Source organism: Pongo pygmaeus, chromosome 2 (assembly GCF_028885625.2).
Source record: "Pongo pygmaeus isolate AG05252 chromosome 2, NHGRI_mPonPyg2-v2.0_pri, whole genome shotgun sequence".
NCBI classification, from domain to species: domain Eukaryota; kingdom Metazoa; phylum Chordata; class Mammalia; order Primates; family Hominidae; genus Pongo; species Pongo pygmaeus.
The window spans coordinates 204,508,274-204,530,555 of record NC_085930.1 but is presented as its reverse complement, the minus strand read 5'-3'; the positions used below and the strand labels follow the sequence as shown (position 1 = coordinate 204,530,555).

Here is a 22,282-nt window from a genome sequence, read left to right as displayed (position 1 = left end):
ACCTTTTATTTTAGTCATGTCAATATGAGTTAGATGTTACTCTCAGCCACCTGTTAATAATCTCTTCTTACTGTTTTTTTCTTTTTAAAGTAGACTGATTAGGTTTAATCGATTGATTCAGGTCGGGAATAAATTTCCAGGGCTAAATGAAAACTATGTAGAGATGTTAATAAGTTGCTTTTTACCTAGACTAAATACAAAAAGTGACTAAAAAGTATTAGATTTATTTTCTTTTTTTTCTTTTTTGGAGGCGGAGTCTCGCTCTGTTGCCCAGGCTGGAGTGCAGTGGCGCGATCTCGGCTCACTGCAAGCTCTGCCTCCTGGGTTCACGCCATTCTCCTGCCTCAGCCTCCCGAGTAGCTGGGACTACAGGCGCCCGCCACCACGCCCGGCTAATTTTTTGTATTTTTAATAGAGACGGGGTTTCACCGTTTTAGCCAGGATGGTCTCAATCTCCTCACCTCGTGATCCGCCGGTCTCAGCCTCTCAAACTGCTGGGATTACCGGCGTGAGCCACCCGGCCGGGCCAAAAGTATTAAAATTTTTTAATTCAAAATCTTGGCTTATGCTGTTAGACCTTTTTACTAGATCTTTATTCCTATCCTCAACTTTTTTCTAATTCTCTAGCTTTTGGTATGACATCTCTTGCCTCAAAAATCTCACTTTTTAAAAACTGACAAAACTTACTGCACTATTAACAACATCTGTAGCAATGAGTGTGTTATAAGATGGATGCAAGGTATCTTATAGGAGATAATTTTAAAATGTTACAACAATAATAATCAAAAACAGTATTTTATGGTTGAAATCTTGAGAACAGAATTTTATGCCAAGCATTGTATAAGGCTAATGTTTAGCAGAAAGCATTCATGATCAATGATTTATCTTGAAAATAAGATTCCTTTGTCTGAGGGATTGATCTGTATGTGTGTGTATATTTAGTTTCTCATGACAAGAAAAATGGTATTCAGTCAGCTATAATATCAGTATCTATTTCTCGACAAACATATTTGTACATACACACATTTATTTTTCTAATTTAACAGATGTCCTTGGTATTTGCATTTAGTCATAGCATTCTTGCTCATATGATGTGCAGTAAAACAAAAACAAACCCAACTTTTAAATGCAAAACTGATTTTAAAGCCATTTTCTTTTCTTTTTTTAAATTTTTTTTAATTTTTTACTGAAACAGAGTCTTGCTCTGTTGCCCAGGCTGGAGTGCAGTGGCGCGATCTCAGCTCACTGCAACCTCCACCTCCCGGGTTCAAGCAGTTCTCCTGCCTCAGCCTCCCGAGTAGCTGGGATTACAGGTGCTCACCACCATGCCTGGCTAGTTTTTGTATTTTTAGTAGAGACGGGGTTTCATCATGTTGGCCGGGCTGGTCTCAAACTCCTGACCTCAGGTGATCTGCCCGCCTCAGCCTCCCAAAGTGCTGGGATTCCAGGCATGAGCCACCACGCCTGGCCTTAAAGCCATTTTCTAGGATTTTGTTGTTAATTTTTACAGAGATGTAGTCTCGCTATGTTGCCCAGACTGGTCTTGAACTCCTGGTCTCAACCAATTCTCCCTTCCCCCAGCCCAGCCTCCCAGTGTTGGGGTTATAGGCGTGAGGCACTGCACCCGGCTAGATTCTCATTTTATGAGTTGAGTAAGCAGTGGATTAGGTGCATTAGTTTTAATTATGCATTAAAGTTTAAGTAAAAAATTACTTTTTAAAATTGCTTTTAATTAAAAGATAGTATTATTTTTCCCTATCTGATTATCAGTTTGTCTTGTTAATAACTTGCATCCATCCAAAACATTAGTATTTGGTTTTAGTCATTCCTTTTGGCCTTTATTAAGGGAAATATTTATTTAAAGAAGGTCTCATTTACTACACCTCATTTAGAATGACTTTTCTTCCCCTTCATGTGTTAATAAACGTATTTCTTTACATTGCTTTAAAACACTTGCATCTTTGCTCTTTTCTAACTCTGAGCTTTCTTCTGTGGCTGCATCTGAGGTGCTTTTTTCAGGTATAGTGTTTTTTTTTCTTTCATTACATAATTTTTCAGCATTTATTTTTAGTTGCTCCTTTTTTTCCAAAAATGCTCATGTGAACAAAATTTTAATGTAATGAATTATAAAATAGTACTAGTAATAAATGTGAATGTTGTTTGATTAATACTTGTGTAAATGTTTAAAGTGTCTTTATTTTATTTCACGCAGGTGATGAAACTTACCAGGACATATTTCGTGATTTTTCCCAAATGGCATCCAATAATCCAGAGAAACTAAATCGTTTCCAGCAAGATTCACAGAAATTCTGAATTTTTTTAAAAATGGGAAAATATGAAATCTGGTGACCCCCTAATGTATACAGCTAAAAATTCACAATTTTTTACTGCTTTAATTCTACTTAATTTTGGTAGATATTGAATGGCTTGTAAAAAAAGGTACCCATTCATTTATTTATAAATTAAAATATAGTTATCTAGTAATTGGAGAGGAACCTAGTTTAGGACCTCTTTTATTAAAAAAGCCTATTTAAAGGGCTCTGTAGATAAAAGTTCAGTCTAGATTTAGGCCATCTCTAGGTTAGAAGATGATAGGAGGTTAGACAAAAGTGATTCTTTTGCCAATGGGTGGTAGCATTGATTTTTTTCCTCCGTGCGTCTTGCCCAGGATCATTCAGTCAAGCATGTGTTCATCAAGTGGGAGCCAACTGTCCTGCCTGCCTCAAGAATATGTTTTTTCTTTAGCTTCCCTGATGATTTTTGGTGGTTCAGAAATAGGTGTGTGTGTTTATGTGTTTTTGGTAACCTAGCTTTCATACACATAATATATGATTTATTAGAACTAGAGAATGTGTTTTCCCCATTTGTTCATAAATGCGGTTATACTTCTTAGATGACAGGTTATTGTCCAGTACTTTAATGTATGTATGTGTAATGGCTGTACAGGTAGACCATAATTCAGTCCTTTAGATTTATTTTATGCAGCAAAAAGAAGCTCTTTTTTTTTTTTTAATCACAGAAAAAAAACCCAGTTCAAAATGTGTAGTTCTTCATTGTTGGGTTGATTCCCTAAAACCTTGACAGATGTATCGATGGAATAAAACTGCGTCTTACAGGTTACTTGAATGTCGCAAAATTATGCTTTCATCAAAACTTTAAAGGAAAAATCAATTTATAAAATCATGTAGGCCATTTTTATATTTGAAATTTGTCCTTTTAAAGATACAGTTTTGCTGTTGCTCCTAGTGAAAGAAAAATCTCTGTACAAAGGAGAAAAAGAACCCCACTTATTCTTAGTTAATACTAAAATATATAGCAATAAATTTCTGTTTATTTTTTTCTACATCTATTTTGTGTACTTGTACACAGTGTACATTCTTTTAAATTATATCGTGTATATAGCTGATTCACAGACCCCTGAATTCCAAAATATTATGAATAAACATATTAACATTTATATGCTACAGATTAGTCTGATTCCATCTTTGAAATGTCTTACAAGTATAAAATAATTAATTTGCTTTTTTTTTTTTTTTTTTTTGAGATGGTGTCTTGCTCTGTCACCCAGGCTGGAGTGCAGTGGCACGATCTCAGCTCACTGCAGCCTCCTCCTCCTGGATTCAGGCAATTCTCCTGCCTCAGCCTCCCGAGTAGCTGGGACTACAGGCACCTGCCACCATGCCCAGCTAATTTTTGTATTTTTAGTAAAGACAGGTTTCACCATTTTGGCCAGGTTGGTCTCAAACTCGTGACCTCAGGTGATCAGCCTGCTTCAGCCTCCCAGAGTGTTGGGATTACAGGCGTGAGCCACCCTAATTTGCCTTTTGATTCCTTTCCATTGTTGTCAACAGTTAAGTTTATTCTTCTTTTAGAAGTTATATGTAAATGATATTATTGGTACTCTTTCTAAATAAGAGGTTTTAAAATATATAAAAATTTTGTGATCCAATTATAGATAAATTTTCTAACATTTCCCAGTCACTAGAGTTTTATAAGTTGATTAAACATCATATCAGAATCTAGCCAAGCAGGAATTATATTGAAATGAGTTCACATTACAGAAAAGGTTCCATAATTTGGCCAAATTGCATGCATGTAACGCTTATTTAGTAATAGTCACTATATGTTAGATAAGGATAAAAATATATTTGTGAATTATTTCTGAGGAAATGCTAACTTCCACAGCATTGTATTTAATTAATAACAGGAACATTAAATCTTTATCTTTGCTGTTTCACCTCAAAGTCATAGATCATCTGGCTTTTTAGGCACCTTCACTAAAGGCAAAAATCTGATTTGTAGTTTTTATTAGCGTGTACCTTGAAATTATTTGACCAAGAAGCTCAAAAAAAAGAAGTATGTTCAAGAAAAAGAGAAAACCTCACTTTTCCTTTATAGTGTCCCTTCCTGTTTTAATTCCTAAAGATCCTGACCTTTATCTGAGGAAGTCTAGGTAGTTTTCCTTTTAGATCTGGCCATTGGCGCGTGCTTCTTTCAGATCACCTCTGGAATCTCTGTGGTTGTGAAGGCAATTCCTTATGAGACTCTTGCCTCCTGTGGCTTCGGTGATGAATTGTTAATGTGGCAGTGATTAGTATCTGCTTAAATTTAGTGGCCAGAAATGTATTTGAAGTGCCTTAAAGATGATCATGGTTCAGAATATCTTCAGAGAAAGCAAAATCTTTAATATTGCAGGGAGGCTAGCAATACAAATACACATTTCTGTGGCCTGATTTCTTGAATATGCTGAGACCCAATTTGGACTGCAGTTGGCAGAAATGATGGAGTAAACAGCAAGGCTTTAAACTAAATTAATAGTTACAAGGTAGGTTGGCTCTTAGGTGAATTTAGCCATGTCAACTAATAGCTTTTATATGGTGTGTAACAAATCTGAATTATGTTATGCTGTGAATTATTCAGTGCATTATAAGAAATCATAGTTTAAGCAATGTTAATCATGCTTTTGGGCTTCATTAGTCAACGTGATTGGCCTTTTATTTTCTTTCCATAACTTATCTGCTATTATTAGTTTCTTATTCCTTATTATTAATCTGTTAGCTCATTATCATTAGCTTACTAACTTGAAAGTTAGATTAATATGAAAATAAGAATAGCAGCACTATGAAGAGTTAATAAAATGCAATTTCATGTTAGAGCTAGAATAAAAGTAATTGAGCAGTTATTTGCAAATGCTTCATGATAACATTTATGTGCTTAAGATTTCTAATGTTTTAAAAAGTTATCTTTAATACAATCCTTAGAAACTCAGAAATTTCCTGATATTCATTAGATTATGGTGTTTGCCTAATTTATACCGATTTTCACTGTATATTTTAATGAACTCTGATTGGTTACTTTTCCAGACGTACAGATTTAATTTGGAATATGAACTTTGGTTCTTCATGAGTGTATTTTGAAAAAGAAAAAAATACACATTCAGAATCTGGCCAATTTAAGTTTGTATTTTAAAAATAGTTTATGCATGTTAAGTATGGTCACAGTAAATGAAATTGTGTTTAAGACTAAATTTACTACCGTTTTGAACAATCAGACATTCCCAGATCATTGTTATATTGTCAGATAACACTTGTATATAATATCACTTTGGACCACAGACATGAGCTGGAAAAATGATGTATTTTTGTAGATTGTATGTCCAGAATGACTTTAGAACTGCATGATACAGTGGAAGGAGCACTGGACTAGTCGTCACTACCCTTTTTGGATTCAGGGCTCCTCACAATTAAAATGAGTGTAATGAAACAAGGTGAAAATATAGAAACATCCCTTTGTATACTGTTTTGCTACTTACAGTGTACTTGGCATTACTTTATCTCACTGGATTCTCATGGTAGGATTTCTGAGATCTTAATCTAAGAGTTCCAAAGTTGTCTACTTTTTTGATCCTAGGGTGCTCCTTTTGTTTTACAGAGTGGGGTCACTTGATTTGCTAGCTGGTGGCAGAGTTGGCACCATTACCCAGGTCTGACTGACCACCAGTCAGAGGCACTTTATTTGTATCAATGAAATGATGTGAAATCATTGTAAAGCAGCGAAGTCTGATAATGAATGCCAGCTTTCCTTGTGCTTTGATAACAAAGACTCCGAATATTCGGGAGAACCTGGATAAAAGTTTGAAGGGCTAGATTGGGATTTGAAGACAAAATTGTAGAAAATCTTACATTTTTGCAATAACAAACGTTAATGAAAGCAAAACGTTATAAAAGTAATTTTAATTCACCACATACTTATCAAATTTGTTGATGCTTCCAAATGACATCTACAGATATGGTTTTGTGGACATCTTTTTCTGTTTACATAAATTTATCCACTTAAAATGTGATAATGTGGAGACAAAGCAAGATTTGATTACATAAACTTTTCTCTGCATTGGTCTTTTCACTATCTTATTTGCTAACTTTTCTTATTTTTCTTCAACCTCCCCACCCTCCATTTTTTGGATATTAAACAGGGAAAGCTTGCTACATTATAAAGATTGTTGGCACCATTTATTTTACACAAAGGCTAAAGGTTAACTTTTGGAAATGATGAGCTAGTTTTATATATATGTTTACTCATGCTTTGTGATATTTCTGGATCATTCCAGTCATAAAGACTTATTACATGTACTATTTCTTGCTACCTGTGAAAAGGTATATTTTAAAGAATGTATAACCAACAGTCCATTTACTTTTTATTAGTATGTAGAGGATTTGTATATCTAATTCATGAATGTAGTTTTACAATAGTTTGTCATTGTAAATGGAGCAAAGTACATTATCTTTATTCTAAAATGTACATTATGTAAGAATTGTAAATATACTTGATTAAGTACTTTGTATGCCAAAAATTACAATAAGTCAATAAAAATCTCACCTCTGGCTTAGTTCTTTCATGGTGATTTACATTTTCTTGTGAAATACACTGTGAACATATCTGTCAACAGCAGTTATTTTTAAGGTATTTCTTCCCAGCCCTTTCAAATCCACATTCATCCTATTTGCTAATTACTTCAATCAAGAAATCCATTTGGATCTTTTAAGTATATAATTCTCTTTGTTCACAGAGCTGTTATGGCCCCTAATTCATTGGCAAAAAGATAAAGGGCTTTTTTTTGGGGGGTTGGGGGAGGGGCTTGCTCTAAGTTTTTTCCATTATGATTGACATTAATGTTCCTAATCTATGCAACACATTCACATTTTATCCTTTTAGTAAACAGACACACACACGTTTGTCTGTGAATTGGGACTGAAGGAATGGAAGGTTGAAAAAACCAAACTGGAAGTGAATCACCTGCATTTGCTTTTAAAAAAAAAAAGCTAATTGAAAGCAGACACATAAACTTTTCAATATAACTTGCTTTATTCAGCTTCATTTCATTTTCAGAATAGTTCTGTGGAGAACCCACATCAATAGTCTGTAAATATTTTTAGTGAAAACAGTTTAATTTTTCAATTATTGCAAAAACAAAGCTTTTTGCTTGTGGAGAAAAGCAGCAAGAGAATCATCCACAATTCCATTATCTTACTTGCCTGTCTAAAATGGAACTCACTAGCTACATGTGGCTACTTAATTGGAATTAGACAGAGTTCATTTCCTCAGTTGTACTGCTACATTTTAAGAACTTTATAGCCCCGTGTGGCTAGTGACTATTGTTTTTAACAGGGGAGATTGTAGAATATATACATTGTCACAGGAAGTTCTACTGGATAGCACTGAGGGAGATACTGTTACTTTTTTGGTGTATACCCTTTTAGACCTTTGGGTGTGTGTATTCATACATTTATATAATGGGATCATACTGTTACCCACTTCTTTCACTTAATAGATGGGGAGAACTTACAATTTATGGGAAATTTCAAGCATGTACAGGTAGAGAAAATAAATAGCTATAAGCTCATGGCTTATATTTATTCTCCTACCCATTTTTCCCCTTTCCTGGACTTTTTTTGGAACCAGATCCTAGACCTTTCACCAGCAAATCATTCCATGTATACATCTAAAAGTTAAGGACTGTTTAAAAAATCGTAACACTTCTTAAACTGTAAAACTACATAATCAGTATTCAAATTGGTTGTCTCAAATATGATTTTTAAAATAGATCGTGCAAATCAGAATTCACATAAGTTCCATATATTGCAGTTGGTGAATATGTTTCTTAGTCTCTATAGGTTTTTTTTTCCATTTATTACCATTACTGTTTTCTTTTTTTGGAAATGGGGTCTCGCACTGTCGCCCAGGCTGGAGTCCTGTGGCGATCATAGCTCACTGCAGCCTTGAACCCCTGAGCTCAAGTGATCCTCCCACCTCAGTCTCCCACATAGCTTGGAGTACAGATATGAGCCACCTCACCCATTTGTTAGTTTTTAAAATTTCCACCTGCAGTTTGTTGAAAACATCACTTTTAATGACTGCATTATTTTAGCTTTAACCACTTCATTGATGACCATTTGATTCTGATTTTTTGCCATCATGAACCTAGCTTTGCTTTATTTTTATGTTTGTTTTTTGAGACAGGGTCTCGCTCTCTTTCCCCGGGCTGGAGTACAGAGGCACAGTCTCGGCTCACTGCATCCTCTGCCTCCTGGGTTCAAGCGATTCTCTTGCCTCAGCCTCTCAAGTAGCTGGAATTACAGGTGTCCGCCACCACACCGGCTAATTATTATTATTATTTTTTGAGACAGTTTTGCTCTTGTCGCCCAGGCTGGAGTGCAGCGGTGTGATCTCGGCTCACTGCAACCTCCACCTCCCAGGTTCAAGCGATTCTCCTGGCTCAGCCTCCTGAGTAGCTGGGATTACAGGCGCCCGCCACCATGTCCGGCTAATTTTTTGTATTTTTAGTAGAGACGGGGTTTCGCCAAGTTGGGCAGGCTGGTCTCGAACTCCTGACCTCAGGTGATCTGCCCGCCTTGGCCTCCCAAAGTGCTAGGATTACAGGCGTGAGCCACCATTCCCGGCCTAAGCCACCATGCTTGGCCTTGCTTTATTCTTATGGTTAAATATTTTGAACATTCTTAAATTATTAGGAAGAATTTCTAGAAATAAAAATGCTGTTTCAATGGATGAGTGTATTTTTGAGACTCATCCAATGTGGTAGGCACCGTGTTAGGTACTGGGTATATTGTGGTTAATAAAAAACAAATGTATATTCTGTTCTCTTCAAGTCACGTGTCCTTGCAATGAAAGATGAGACTAGGGTGATATATATATATAGGTGGCCCTCACTGAATTATTGAGGGTGGCACTTAGCCCAGACACTGGATAGGAGGTATTTAGAGATCATTTGTGTAGGTAGTGACATGTAAGCCAAGGTCTGAAGCAGAGAGGTTGGATAATCTATGCAACCTTACAATGTGGAAATGACTCAACAGGAAAAACCGTTTACCTAATCTCTGGTCAGAAATCAGAGAACTTGGCCAAAGTTAGAACTGAAGGGTTATTGTGTTTACTCAAGTTCTTTGTCTATTTAGACATGTCATGATACACCATCTATAAGCTGAGAAAATAGCGCATATTACCAACTGTCATATTGCATACTTTTTAATTGTGCTACTACTATGCTTCGTATGTTGTAGGCACTCAGTATCTATTGGATAAATAGCTGGCTACTTTGAACCTACTGTTTTTGCTTTCTGTCAGCAATACACTTCAGGAAGCTGCAGCAAAAAATAATTTTTGTTTATGGGCAAATAACGGAATGATAAGCTACAATAATATTGATAAGTCAGAATGATACATTATCATTGATAAGTCAGAACAATATATTTTTCTGATTTCCTGTGTAAAATTTTTTTTTGTTACAGTGACCTGATTGTGCTACCACTGCACTTTATTTTATTTGTATTTTTGATTTTTTAAAAATTTTATTTAGTTTTTTGAGACGGAGTCTCACCCTGTCACGCAGGCTAGAGTGCAGTGGCACTATCTCAGCTCACTGCAACCTCTGCCTCCCAGGTTCAAACGATTCTCCTGCCTCAGCCTCCCGAGTAGCTGGGATTACAGGCGCTGGCCACCATGCCCAGCTAATTTTTGTAGTTTTAGTGGGGACGGGGGTTTCACCATGTTGGCCAGGCTGGCCTCGAACTCCTGACCTCGTGATCTGCCTGCCTCAGCCTCCCAAAGTGCTGGAATTACAGGCATAAGCCATCACATCTGGCCACACCCTATGTAAAATTTAAATGATCATTATGTCTTAGCCATAAATTTCCGGGAGTAGTGATCTTACAAAGGTTTGAAAAAACATTTGTTGAATAAATTAAATATAAAATAACAGAGGGAAAAAACCCCCCACCTTATTGATGGTGTAGGTAGGGGACGAAAAGGCACAATTCTGGGATTACTTCTCCTTTATTAGTGAACAGTAATTAGAATGTAATAATACAGCTCTCGCATGCTTCTTGGAGAGACTGGAACATATAATAAAGCCTTAACAGAGACTTGGGGTTTATTTATAAATACCCCAGAAAAGCTTATGGTTGCCGAATTGTGTTTTTGCACATGTTGGATATTTAGGCTTTAAAAAAGGAGTTTGGTGTCTTTAGCAGAGTTTATTGGTAGGCACTGTTCTAACTGCTTTTTTTTTTTTTTTTTGAGACGGAGTCTCGCTCAGTCGCCCAGGTTGGAGTACAGTGGCGCGATCTTGGCTCACTGCAAGCTCTGCCTCCCAGGTTCACGCCATTCTCCTGCCTCAGCCTCCCGAGTAGCTGGGACTACAGGCGCCTGCCACCACGCCCAGCTAATTTTTTGTATTTTTAGTAGAGTCGGGGTTTCACTGTGTTAGCCAGGATGGTCTCGATCTCCTGACCTCGTGATCCGCCCGCCTCGGCCTCCCAAAGTGCTGGGATTACAGGCGTGAGCCACCGCGCCCGGCCTAACTGCTTTTTAAATATTGTCTCTGATAAGCCAATGAGGCATAGATACTAGTATTAGCCCCATTTTCTATATGGTGTAATTGTAGTTCGGCGTGATTAAGTAACGTGTGTAAAGTCCAGCAACCTGTAGCGGAAGAGTTTGAATTCCAGCCTGGATCATCCACCCCAGGACTTGCTCTCTTCATCAGCTGTTAACCATATGCTAACAGTTGTGGTAAAATACACACAACTGAGAGCTTGAGTGACTGCTTTTGGAGCTAATCTTGACTAGACGCTTGGACTTGGAAACAGTAAGACTTGGGTTAGGATTCCAGCTCCATTATTTACTAGCCTACTAGATTTGGGTAATTCTCTAAATCTCAATTTGCTCCATTGCAAAATGCTTCTACCTCATAGAGTTGTAAGGATCAAATGAACTGCTCGAGTGTGGTAATTCTACTATTTGGGTTTTTTCCCCAAGGTGAGTAGTATGTGTGAACTTGTTGCAGGCCTGTTTCAGAGGTCCAATGTTTTCCAGAAAAGTGCTGCTCCCATAGAAAAGAACAAGAGTTAAAAATGGGATGGACCGGAAATCTGGGAAAGGTGGGCTCTACCCACACTTTGAGAAATGATGGCATAGCCCAATAAACTCTGAGAGACCAATCTATATGTGCGTTTGTCCATTATTTTCACCTCCTCCTCTCAAGCATGATCAGCACTTGCACGTTGTTTACTTAAAAACTACTGGTATAGCCTCAATTCTTAGAAGACTGAAGTTAGTACGTTTTTATCTAGTTAGCAGTGTGCAACTGCCTAGGGTCAAAATTGCTACTGGCTAGCTGTGCGACCTTGGGCAGGTGACCTCGGTGTGCAAAACTCCCTGGTACTCCCAAGGAGGCTGTTGATAAAGTGTTAAAAGTCTGTTTATAAAACAAAAGTGGATGAATGTCGCCCTCCAGGGCTTTGCGGCGCTGGGGCTCGGGGAGCAGCCTCGCAGGTTCGTGCGGGCGGCGGGGGCCCCCTGCTGGCCACATCCTCCAGCCTCCCTCCGCTCGGTCTCCAGCGCGACATGCGGCCCGGGCCATTTCCTCCCAGGGCAGCGGGAAAAGGGAGGAGCTGCCGGAATTGCCTAGCTCCAGCTCGTGTGCACGGAGAGGCCGAGACGGCTTAAAGCCTCCAAGAAATTGAGGGAAAAAAGGTGCAGAGATTAAACTCTTGGTGCTTCCAGCTTCGCTTTTGGCTAACCTAAGTTCCTCTGTTAGGGCGCCTCCATTCCCTTCAAGACTCAGCTTGGATATCCTCTGGGGCTCGCCGCGTAGGGCGCCATTTCTCCGACGGGACAGCGGGCTAGCCCTCAGCACGCTGTGGTCCTCAGTCCGCCCCTCCTAACGCCGGGCGCCGGATCCCACCCTAACCCCGCCTCTTACACCCTTGGAACCTAGGACCCAGCGGTTTCGGCATGCCCGGCCCCGCCCCCCCGGGCACCGGCGCCCGCGATTGGCTCCAGGCGGCGCGGCCCCGCCTCCGCCATGGCCGCCGCCTGCCGCCTGGGCTAAGTGGCCGCCGGCGTCCGGGTACCCGAGGGCTCTCCCGCGTTGCTGGCACCGCTGGCGCCGCGGTCTCGTAGCGCATGGGCCTCCTCCGAGGCGGGCTCCCATGCGCTCGGGCCATGGCGCGCCTGGGCGCTGTGCGCTCCCACTACTGCGCCCTGCTGCTGGCCGCGGCGCTGGCCGTCTGCGCCTTCTACTACCTCGGCTCAGGCCGGGAGACCTTCTCCAGCGCCACCAAGAGGCTGAAGGAGGCCCGCGCCGGGGCTCCCGCCGCGCCCTCGCCGCCCGCGCTGGAGCTGGCGCGGGGCTCCGTGGCGCCAGCCCCCGGCGCGAAGGCCAAGAGCTTGGAGGGCGGCGGGGCCGGGCCGGTGGACTACCACCTGCTGATGATGTTCACCAAGGCGGAGCACAATGCCGCGCTGCAGGCCAAGGCCCGCGTCGCGCTGCGCTCACTGCTGCGCCTCGCCAAGTTCGAGGCGCACGAGGTGCTTAACCTTCACTTCGTGAGCGAGGAGGCCAGCCGCGAGGTGGCCAAGGGCCTGCTGCGGGAGCTCCTGCCGCCCGCCGCTGGCTTCAAGTGCAAGGTGAGCGGGCCGCAGCTGGGGGCTCCTGGTGGGTGGCCCACCCCATCCTAGGCGAGGTCAGCGCGCGCTCCCGGAGGGGATCCGTGGAACTAGGGGGTAGGATCTTCCCTGCGCTGCCCGCTTGCAATGTAGTGTTCACAGCCTGCGGGAGGTCTCGTTCGGGGGCGTGTCCGGGAGCCAGACGCCCTCAGCTGGTGCTGAGAAGTGGAGTTGCGTTTTTAATGACCGCCTCGTTTTCCTCTCCCCCAATTAAGTGCAGCCCCCAGGAGAGTCCGCGTGCCCCCATTTTGCTAACGTTGCAGGGTTCAGCACTGCCTTCAGAGTCTGCACCTCTGTTTGTGTTCCTCAGTTTTTGACTTATGAGGATGGGACTGGTCACCAGTAGTCATCCTGAGCAACTGGAGAGGGCCTTGGTGAGGCCTCTGGAAGTGTTGAAGTTGCAGTGACATTTCTCGTTGCTCTTAAGGTATTTCAGTCGGATCTGGTCAAACTCATTGTGAACCATCTTATCTCCTCTCTGTGTCCCTTTTTCCCCTTCCTCCAAGGGCCATGAACCCATTTAGAGAAGCCTGGAGTTCCTCCGAATGAGGAAGAGAAAGCTCAAGAGGAACAGATATGATCTGGGGAGAGCACAGCTGGCCGCCTTGTCCCAGGCTGGACCAATCTGCCTCCGTGACAGCTTCCATCTCTGTTTATAAGCCTGGCTCTCCTTGTCTGAGATGTGTTCCTGACATAGTGTGAATTGCCTAGGTCAAATTGCTTATTTGATTTTGACCTAATAGTTGTACAGAGGGGATCCGAGGCCAGATTTTAAGGAGTAGTAGGTAATATTAAAGGGTGGAGACTGATGTTGGTTGGGGAAGCATGCTGATGCAGGAGTTATGTTATGTGAGTGACTAGGGGAGCTGCTGCCAGGATCCTACAGGCTTCGGGGGTCTGTGATGGCTCCTTGTTGCCTGCGGAGTCAAGTCCCAGTTTATTGGTAGGGCTGTTGTGTTGTGAGCCTGGTCTACTTCTCTGGCTTCACCTCTCCTCCTTTCTCTACATGCACCTCATACCTTAGCTATGTATAGAGTGGGCCTTATACATGCTGTACTCTCTGCCCACAGTGTCCTCTTGGGCCCTTGGCCATTCTTTACTCAGCTTTCACTTCTCTTGAGAAAGTCCCTAGACCCTGGGACCTCTGAAGGTCCTCTCTGGAGGAGGAGCCTGGCAACCTGTCCCAGGTGATTCTAATGACCCTAATATTTGAGAAACATTGCACTAGTTCAGGGTAGAAAACTGAAGGCCCTTGGCCATAGGGTCAGTCTGGGCAGATCTTGGGATTTGACCAGGTCTCCGAACACCGCCTTGAAGATCAGCATTGTCATCTCTTCTGGGCCTACTCTGCACCGTTGCCAGATCTCTATCCCCTTGTCCCGAGCTCCCACTGCAGCTCTGGCTGCACACCCAGTGCCTTCCAGCCTACTTGCATTTGCTTTTGTCATTCCCACTGTTGGGGTGCTCCTTCTCTCCATTTCCAAGTCTTGCCCATCTTCAGATACCATGCCCTCCTTGGAGCCAAGGAACCGCCCCTTCTTTCCTCTTCTACTTCCCTGGTGCTGTGACTGTATCATGTCTTACCATCCATCACTATGTACATTGCCTGGCAATCTTAGTTGGCACCAGAACTATTGGCCCAGGGGTAGATCCAGCCTCAGGGCTGAGCTCCTCCTGTCTTGGAGTAAGTGTTTCATGCTCAGACTACCTCACTTTACTGGGCCCAGTTCCGGCAGCCTCACTCAAGACCTGGAGGCAGCTGCAAATGACCGGAGGGAACTGATACCTCCTCTGTTGAGGTGTGAGGGGTGAAGGTTTAATGTCTGGGGACTTCTAGCCAGATGTCAGTGAGCGGATAAGGGTTTATCAGTCCTGGCATAAAATTGCTCTCGTTACTTTTTTTTTTTTTTTTTTTTTTTGAGATGGCGTTTCCCTCTTGTTGCCTAGGCTGGAGTGCAGTGGCATGATCTTGGCTCACTGCAACCTCTGCCTCCTGGGTTCAAGCGATTCTCCTGCCTCAGCCTCTCGAGTAGCTGGAATTACAGGTACCCACCACCACGCTGGCTAATTTTTTTTTTTTTTTTTTGAGACAGAGTTTCGCTCTTGTCTCCCAGGCTGGAGTGCAGCAGTGTGATCTTGGCTCACTGCAACCTCCACCTCCCAGGTTCAAGCGATTCTCCTGCCTCAGCCTCCTGAGTAGCTGGGATTACAGGTGCCTGCCACCATGTCTGGCTAATTTTTTGTATTTTTAGTAGAGACAGGGTTTCATCATGTTGGCCAGGCTGGTCTCAAATTCCTGACCTCAGGTGATCCACCCACCTTGGCCTCTCAAAGTGCTGGAATTACAGGCGTGAACCACCGCGCCTGGCCTCCATTACTTTGTTTTGTTTTGTTTTTGATAAGAATTCTTGCTGTGTTGACCAGGCTGGTCTTGAACTCTTGCGCTTAAGCGATTCTCTTGCCTTAGCCTCCCGCATAGCTGGGATTACGTAGGCACACGCCACTGCACCTGGCATTCCCATGATTTTTGAGTTCATGTTTCATAAATTTTTCTGTTTGTGATGAAAAGGGTTCTTTTTTCCTTTTAAATGTGTGATTCTAAAAGGTTTGCTTCATTTTATTTGTGATTTAATTCTTCCTCAGGTTTGGAATATTCCTTAAAAGAACATATCACACATGCCTTTCCTCTGTCTGGAGTACTCCCTGCCTCCATCCTTGGTACTCAGCTTTCAGGTCTCGGCTTTGGTGTTCTTTCCTTGGTAAACCTTTCCTGAGCCCCCATTACACACTTTCACCAAGCACTTTCCTTAGTAACATTTATCACAGTTGTGTTTATATAATCGTTGGAGTAATTATTTGTCTTCCTTGCTAGACTCTAAGCTCGTTAAGGGAATTGACATTGACATGTCTTCAATGCTGCCTCCCTAGCACCTGACAGATGAGGGAATTTTATACTGGAATTGTTTTTTCAGTATTGACTCGGAAGAAGGAAACTAGAATTTCTCACTCTGGCTGTGCCAGAGCTGGAAGGGATTTGGAGTATATAGCATGACAGGTGAGGAAACTTGCCCAAGGCTTTCTGGAGAGTTACTCAGTTGTGGCTGGATCTACATCCTAGGTCAGTGCTGTTCCCTTTGTGCCATATTTCCCCTTTAAGGAGCACCTCTGTCTTGTAAGGTAAAGTGCAGGGGGCAGTTTATTCCCAGGGAGAATTGATTTGAGTTGTGTTAGAACTGTCTGAAGATAGCCTGGGGGCTTCTCTTCCCTTTGGATGGCTCTGGGACCTCAGCATGGCTGCAAGATGCAGAGCAGGGCCGCAGTGAACTGGCACGGGGCTGGTGCCCACACACCGAGGTCTCAGGCCATTTTCAAGTGGCATGGAAACACCTTTTAGCTGAAATGGTTGCAGAAATAGATCACAGAGCATTATTAGTGACCTTAGATTTTATTTTGGCTGATTGGATATTAGCTAAAAAGGATTCATGTATCTTGTTTTAAATATGTTTGAAAGTTTTAATTAATCTGTTTGTTATCTGTGAACAGGGAAGCATATTATTTGTTAATCAGTAAACTCCGGAACTTGAGATGTTCCAGGGACCAGTATAGGAGCTGCTTCTAGCCTATACAGTAAGTCCATTTTCTAAATGCATCAGAATCACCTCGGGACACTTTTAAAAATACAGAATCCTGGCCCCCACCCCAGCCTGTGGGCTCAGAATCTCCTGGGTAGGGCCTGGAGATCTGTATTTGGATGGAGCTACATAGGCAGGCTTGGGATTCACTGCTGTAAGAAATCCAGGAGTGCTCTCCTGCTGGTCTGTCAGACCCAGTTCAGGCATCCTGTCCTCTGGGTAACCTGCCGTGGGGAGCGCGACGCCTGGCTCATAGTGGGCGTTCAGGAACTGTTTGACTATGACTCTCCATCCAGGCTGTTCTGGCTGTGCTGATCTGGAAAAGACTGCCACATTCACCTTGCTCAAATGCTGCCTTTTTTTTTTTCTTTTTCTTTTTTTTTTTTGAGATAGAGTTTTGCTCTGTCACCAGGCTGGAGTGCGGTGTTGTGGTCTCGGCTCACTGCAACCTCTGCCTCCCGGGTTCAAGCGATTCTCCTGTCTCAGCTTCCTGAGTAGCTGGACTACAGGCACCCACCACCACACCCAGCTAATTTTTGTATTTTTTAGTAGCGATGCGGTTTCACCATGTTGGCCAGGATAGTCTCGATCTCTTGACCTTATGATCCGCCTGCCTCAGCCTCCCAAAGTGCTAGGATTACAGGCATGAGCCACCGCACCCGGCCAGAATGCTGCCTTTATTGTATCGCTTCCATTCAGAACCTCCAGTGGCTTCTGGCTACCTGTCCTCCCAGGTCATTTCAATGTCCTAGACCCACAACAGTGGCTGAGCTTCCTGAGTTCTAGGACAAGCTGTTCCTTGTCATGGCGCTTTGCTTGCTCTGCTTCTGAGCATCTGTTGTCTCTCTGTCGAGTGCAGTCTCATGCTTGTAAAACTTAGATCAAGACTTATCCCTTCCATGTGCCTTTCCTGCCGGATCGGGTTTGACAGAATATACCATGAAACCCCCAAATAATGGTGGCTTAAACAAGGTTGAATTTATGGCTCATTTCAATGCAGTCCAGAGGTAGGCATTCCTGGCCTGGCATGGGGGCTTCGTGAAGTCACCAGGGTCCTCGGCTCCTTCCAGCTCTCTGTTTCACCCTCCCTGAGAGTGGCACTGTCTTCGTGGTCCAGGATGGCGGCTGGAGCTGGGGCCATCACATCTGTGTTGCTGGGTCGCATTTAGTCCAGTTTAGCCCAGTGCTGCTGTGTGTATTGTTTCGGGTCCAGTCTCATCACATGGTTCTACTCTACTGACTTCTGGGAAAATGATCACAGTGAACAGGCCTCAAGGCGCCTCTCATGCCTCCCCACCTTCCCCATGCTGGCCAGCTCTCTGCAGAGGCGGTGGGGCCCCCCAGCCACTGTTTGTACGGCCTCCATGGAGCACAGCAATATTGCGTCTTTGTGGTATTTCCCTTGTGCTATCAGCTCAAATGTTAATCGTTCAGAAAGACCTTCCCTGAATCTCTTTTCTAACGCAGCCCTCATGCCAGCCTTCATCTTTCCCATCACCTTGTGCATTTTTTTCTTTTTTTTTTTTTTGAGATGGAGTCTCGTTCTGTCACCCAGGCTGGAGTGCAAGGGTGCGATCTTGGCTCGCTGCAACCTCCGCCTCTTTTCAAGCAATTCTCCTGCCTCAGCCTCCTGAGTAGCTGGGATTACAGGTGCCTGTCACTACACCCAGACAATTTTTGTATTTTTAGCAGAGATGGCGTTTCACTATGTTGGCCAGGCTGGTCATGAACTCCTGACCTCAGGTGATCCACCTGCCTTGGCCTCCCAAAGTTCTGGGATTGCAAGTGTGAGCCACTGCGCCCAGCCTTTTTTTTTTTTTTTTTTTTTTTTTTTTTGAGACAGGGTTTCTGTCTGCCGCGCAGGCTAGAGTAGAGCACGGTGGTGTGATCACAGCTCACTGTAGCTTCAAACTCCTGGGCTTAGGGGATCCTCCTGCCTCAGCCTCCTGAGTAGCTAGGACTACAGGCATGTGCCTCCATGCACAGCTAATTTTTTTTTTAATTGTTTTGTAGAGATGGGATCTCACCTTCTTTCCCAGGCTGGTCTCAAACTAGTGATCCTCCTGCCCTAGCTTCCCAAAATGTTGGACTGCAGTTGTGAGCCAACACGCCTGGCTGTGCATTTCTTTTATAGCATGTATTCATTTTTTCATGTATTCATTTATCGGGTGTTGTTGAGTGCATATCCTGTGCCAGGCACTGTTCTAGGTACTTGTGAACAGCAGGGAACAGAACAAGTTTCTGCCTTCATGGAGCTTAAATTCTGGGGTTGCGGGGAATGTATAGGAGATGGATTTTTAACAAATAAATATAGAGTGAGTCAGATTGTGATCAGTTCTACAGAGAGAAAGAAAGCAGGCTGCAGAGATAGCAAGTGTGTGGTTGTCAGTGTGGGGAGTTGTTAGCCGTGGTGCACAGGTGGTCTGGGAAGGCTCCATGGATAAGGTGCCATTTGCGCAGAGCCTGAAGGAAGTGAGGGAGCCCCAGCCATCTGGGCGAGACTCCGTCTGAGGCACCTGCAAGTGTGTGGGTCTCAGGTTGGAGTGTGCTCTGCATGTTTGAGCAAGTAACTGTCCTGTTAACTTGTTTGTAGTCTCTCTGTCTCCCTCCTGGAAGGTAATCTCCAGAAGGCAGAGACCTTACCTACCTTCGTCTATTGAGGCTTATGGGAACCCCATAGATGCCATCCTTATTTCTGGCCTGAGTTGGAAGTGATAGAGCTGGCAAGCAGTCTCTTAACCTGGGACACAAGAACTGGACAGACTTCTGGAGGCACAGACAGCTCTGGCAGCTGCTTGCCTCCTGCAGGGATGGGCAGGTTCTGCACAGGGAGATTCCGGAGAAGAGAAAGAGAGGTGGGGGCCGGGGCTGACTTGCCTCCCAAACTCACCCGTCAGATAAGTTTCTCCTCCTGCCTTAAGGAGGAGTTAGTGTGCAAGGAGGAGAGGAGGATGGGGCGGGGAGCTAGAGGCCGGAGTGTTTGTCCAGGAGAGCATCCTCCATATAGAAGCACAGAACAATGGAGAATGGGTGCTTCCTCTTTTTCCCATCAACACGATAGTCTCAGCACTGTTTCTGGCACATTCTATGTTCTCAATAAATATTTATAGTTGACTGACTAATAACTATAGTGATTCAACCCAGGATATCCTAGAAGGGTTCTCAGTGATCTGCCCCTTTTCCCTCACACCTCAGCCTCTTTCAGAGCCTGAGACTGGGTTGCTCCATTTCCTGGTGACAAGTTAAGAGGAAGAAGGAAACTGCACATCCCCCACGATCATCATCTGTTTTCTGTCACCATAACAATACCCGAGACTGGGTAATTTAGAAAAGGAAAGATATTTATTTAGCTTGAGGTTTTGGAGGCTGGGAAGTCCAAGAGCATGGTGACAGCTTCTGGGGAGGGAAGCAGAGGCATGCGGAAGGCGCACAGCGTGAGGGACGCCTGGCTTTATAACAGCCACTCTTGCTAACTCATCCAGTGCCGTGAGGAGAGTGAGAACTCGCTCCTTCCCAAGAGAAGTAACCCAGGCCAGGCATGAGTCCCTCTTAATGACTTCATCAGCTCATAAAAGTCCCACCTCCCAGCAACGTCACTGGGGCTCACATTTCCAACACATGAATTCCAAGGGACACCCTTTAAACCTTACCATCCACTTTACAGGTTGGGTTACCTTACAGGTTGGGTTACCAACAGGTTTACCCTGTCGGGTTCCAGGAGGAGCATGTGCCAAGGACTAGGAATGACTGGACAAATGTTAAAATGCAGTAGGGGATTCTCAGAGTTTCTTTGATTGCAAGAGCAAACCCGTGAGTGACTTGGAAAAGTTGAATACCTTAGCTCCTTGGTGGGGCTTGAGAGAAGCCTGGATGTGAGGACCTTGACCTTGATGCTGGCTGTCTCATTGATGAAGCTAATGACAAACAGGTGACCCTGGAAATGCAATGGATTTTCCAGCTTGTCACAGCAGCGGGCACCTTGCACCTGAATGAAACTTTTGAATAAGTTATGATGGTCTGGAAAAGAGGTGATCAAAGAAACGTGTCCTGAAGAGAGAGGCTCTTTGAAAAGATAGGCCGACATTTTATACGGCAGTGTTTAGAGAACAGTGCCCATTTTATCAAATGCATTTAACAGTGGCATTCTTTTAAATTGTAATATACTCTTGAAAACAGCTGTAGTAGTTTGTGTACCAATGTATGTTTCTTATGGAAAACTTTATAATCACAGATATATGGGGAATAACTTTGTACAGTATTGTATCGAATACAATAAACTCTGGAGAAGCCCGCAAGGATGTGTTGAAATTGATAAGGCAAAGCCTTGGGGTCATGATATAGATGAAATACACTGATCAATGGGGATTTATAAAATCTATGGGGGCCTCAATGCATGGATTAACTGCTTCAGCTTTGGGCATCAGTCATTCCGCATGACTTCCTGACTGTTCCTTGTTCCTGTAGGCCATATTTTAAAAAGATAGATAATTGCTTTTTTTTGCAATAAAAATTGAAATATAATTCATGTACCATAAAGCTCACCCATTTAATGTATACAATCCAGTGGTTTTTAGTGTATTCCCAAGGTTGTCCACCGATTCTAGATTCCCAAGATTGTACACCAAGGTTGACCACTGATTCTAGAATGCTTGTCACCTCAGAAACCCTGTATCCATTAGCGCCACTCTCCATCCTCCTGCCTCCCCCGTCCCTAGAGACTACAAATCAGCTTGCTGTCTGTATAAATGGGTTTCTTCTGAGTATTTACTACAAATGGGCTCAGCTAATATGTGGTCTTTTGTGTCTGGCTTCTTTTAGCCTAGTGTTTTTAGGGTTCATGTTGTAGCATTGCATTAATGCTTCACCCTTTTTTATGGTTGGATACTATTCCATCGTATGGATAAACCACATCATCCATTCATCAGTTGATGGACATTTGGGTTGTTTCTGCTTTGAGGCTATTATGAATAATGTTGCTGTGAACATTTACTTAGAAGTTTTTGTGTGGACGTATGTTTTCACATCACTGGGGTATAACCTAGCAGTGGAATCGTTAACTCTGTTTAACCTTTTGAGGAACTGCCAAACTCAGTAGCTATACCATTTTACATTCCCACCAGCAGTGTGTGGAGGTTCTGATTTCTCCACATCCTCACCAGCACTTGTAATCATCCATCTTTTCAATTACAGCTATTCTAGTGGGTGTGAAGTGGTATCTCATTTTAGTTTTGGTCTGCATTTCCCTAATGACAAATAATGAGATGATTACATGTTGCTAAGGACAACTACATACATGTATTTGGTATTTTTAAAATATATTTACCAAAATGCATTTTATTAGAAAAAAACAAAAAGCAATTACCTTGACTTTCCCCTCCTTACCTTGTAAGATGTTACAACATCGCTAGAAATGGGCATATTCTGAGAACATGGTTTGGAAATTTCTGACGTGTACACTGATGTGCCTAAAGTCAGCAAGGGGATGTTTACTGGTATGAAGTCTTGATTAGGAGAATAATAGTAGCAACATTTGTTCAGTACTTTATTTATTTATTTATTTAGTGATGGAGTCTTGCTCTGTCATAGTAGCAACATTTGTTCCCCTCCCCTCCCCTCCCCTCTTTACT

At 43.1% G+C, this 22,282-nt stretch overlaps 2 protein-coding genes across 5 annotated transcripts in view; both read left to right on the top strand.

Annotated features, from left to right (window-relative positions):
- Nucleotides 1–6,886, top strand: part of ACAP2 (ArfGAP with coiled-coil, ankyrin repeat and PH domains 2) — a 177,465-nt gene extending 170,579 nt beyond the window's left edge. For all 3 annotated transcript variants that reach the window (XM_054479830.2, XM_063662581.1, XM_054479831.2), the window contains exon 23: nt 2,213–6,886. In XM_054479830.2, coding sequence (XP_054335805.1) covers nt 2,213–2,313 — 101 coding nt within the window. In that variant the 3' untranslated portion in view covers nt 2,314–6,886. The remainder of the gene's footprint in view (nt 1–2,212) is intronic.
- A 5,476-nt stretch (nt 6,887–12,362) lies between these two features.
- XXYLT1 (xyloside xylosyltransferase 1) overlaps nt 12,363–22,282 on the top strand; it is a 196,792-nt gene continuing 186,872 nt past the window's right edge. Inside the window, exon 1 of one of the 2 annotated variants that reach the window (XM_054482823.2) lies at nt 12,363–12,984. In XM_054482823.2, coding sequence (XP_054338798.1) covers nt 12,481–12,984 — 504 coding nt within the window. In that variant the 5' untranslated portion in view covers nt 12,363–12,480. The remainder of the gene's footprint in view (nt 12,985–22,282) is intronic. The other variant, XM_063662580.1, reaches the window with a different exon arrangement.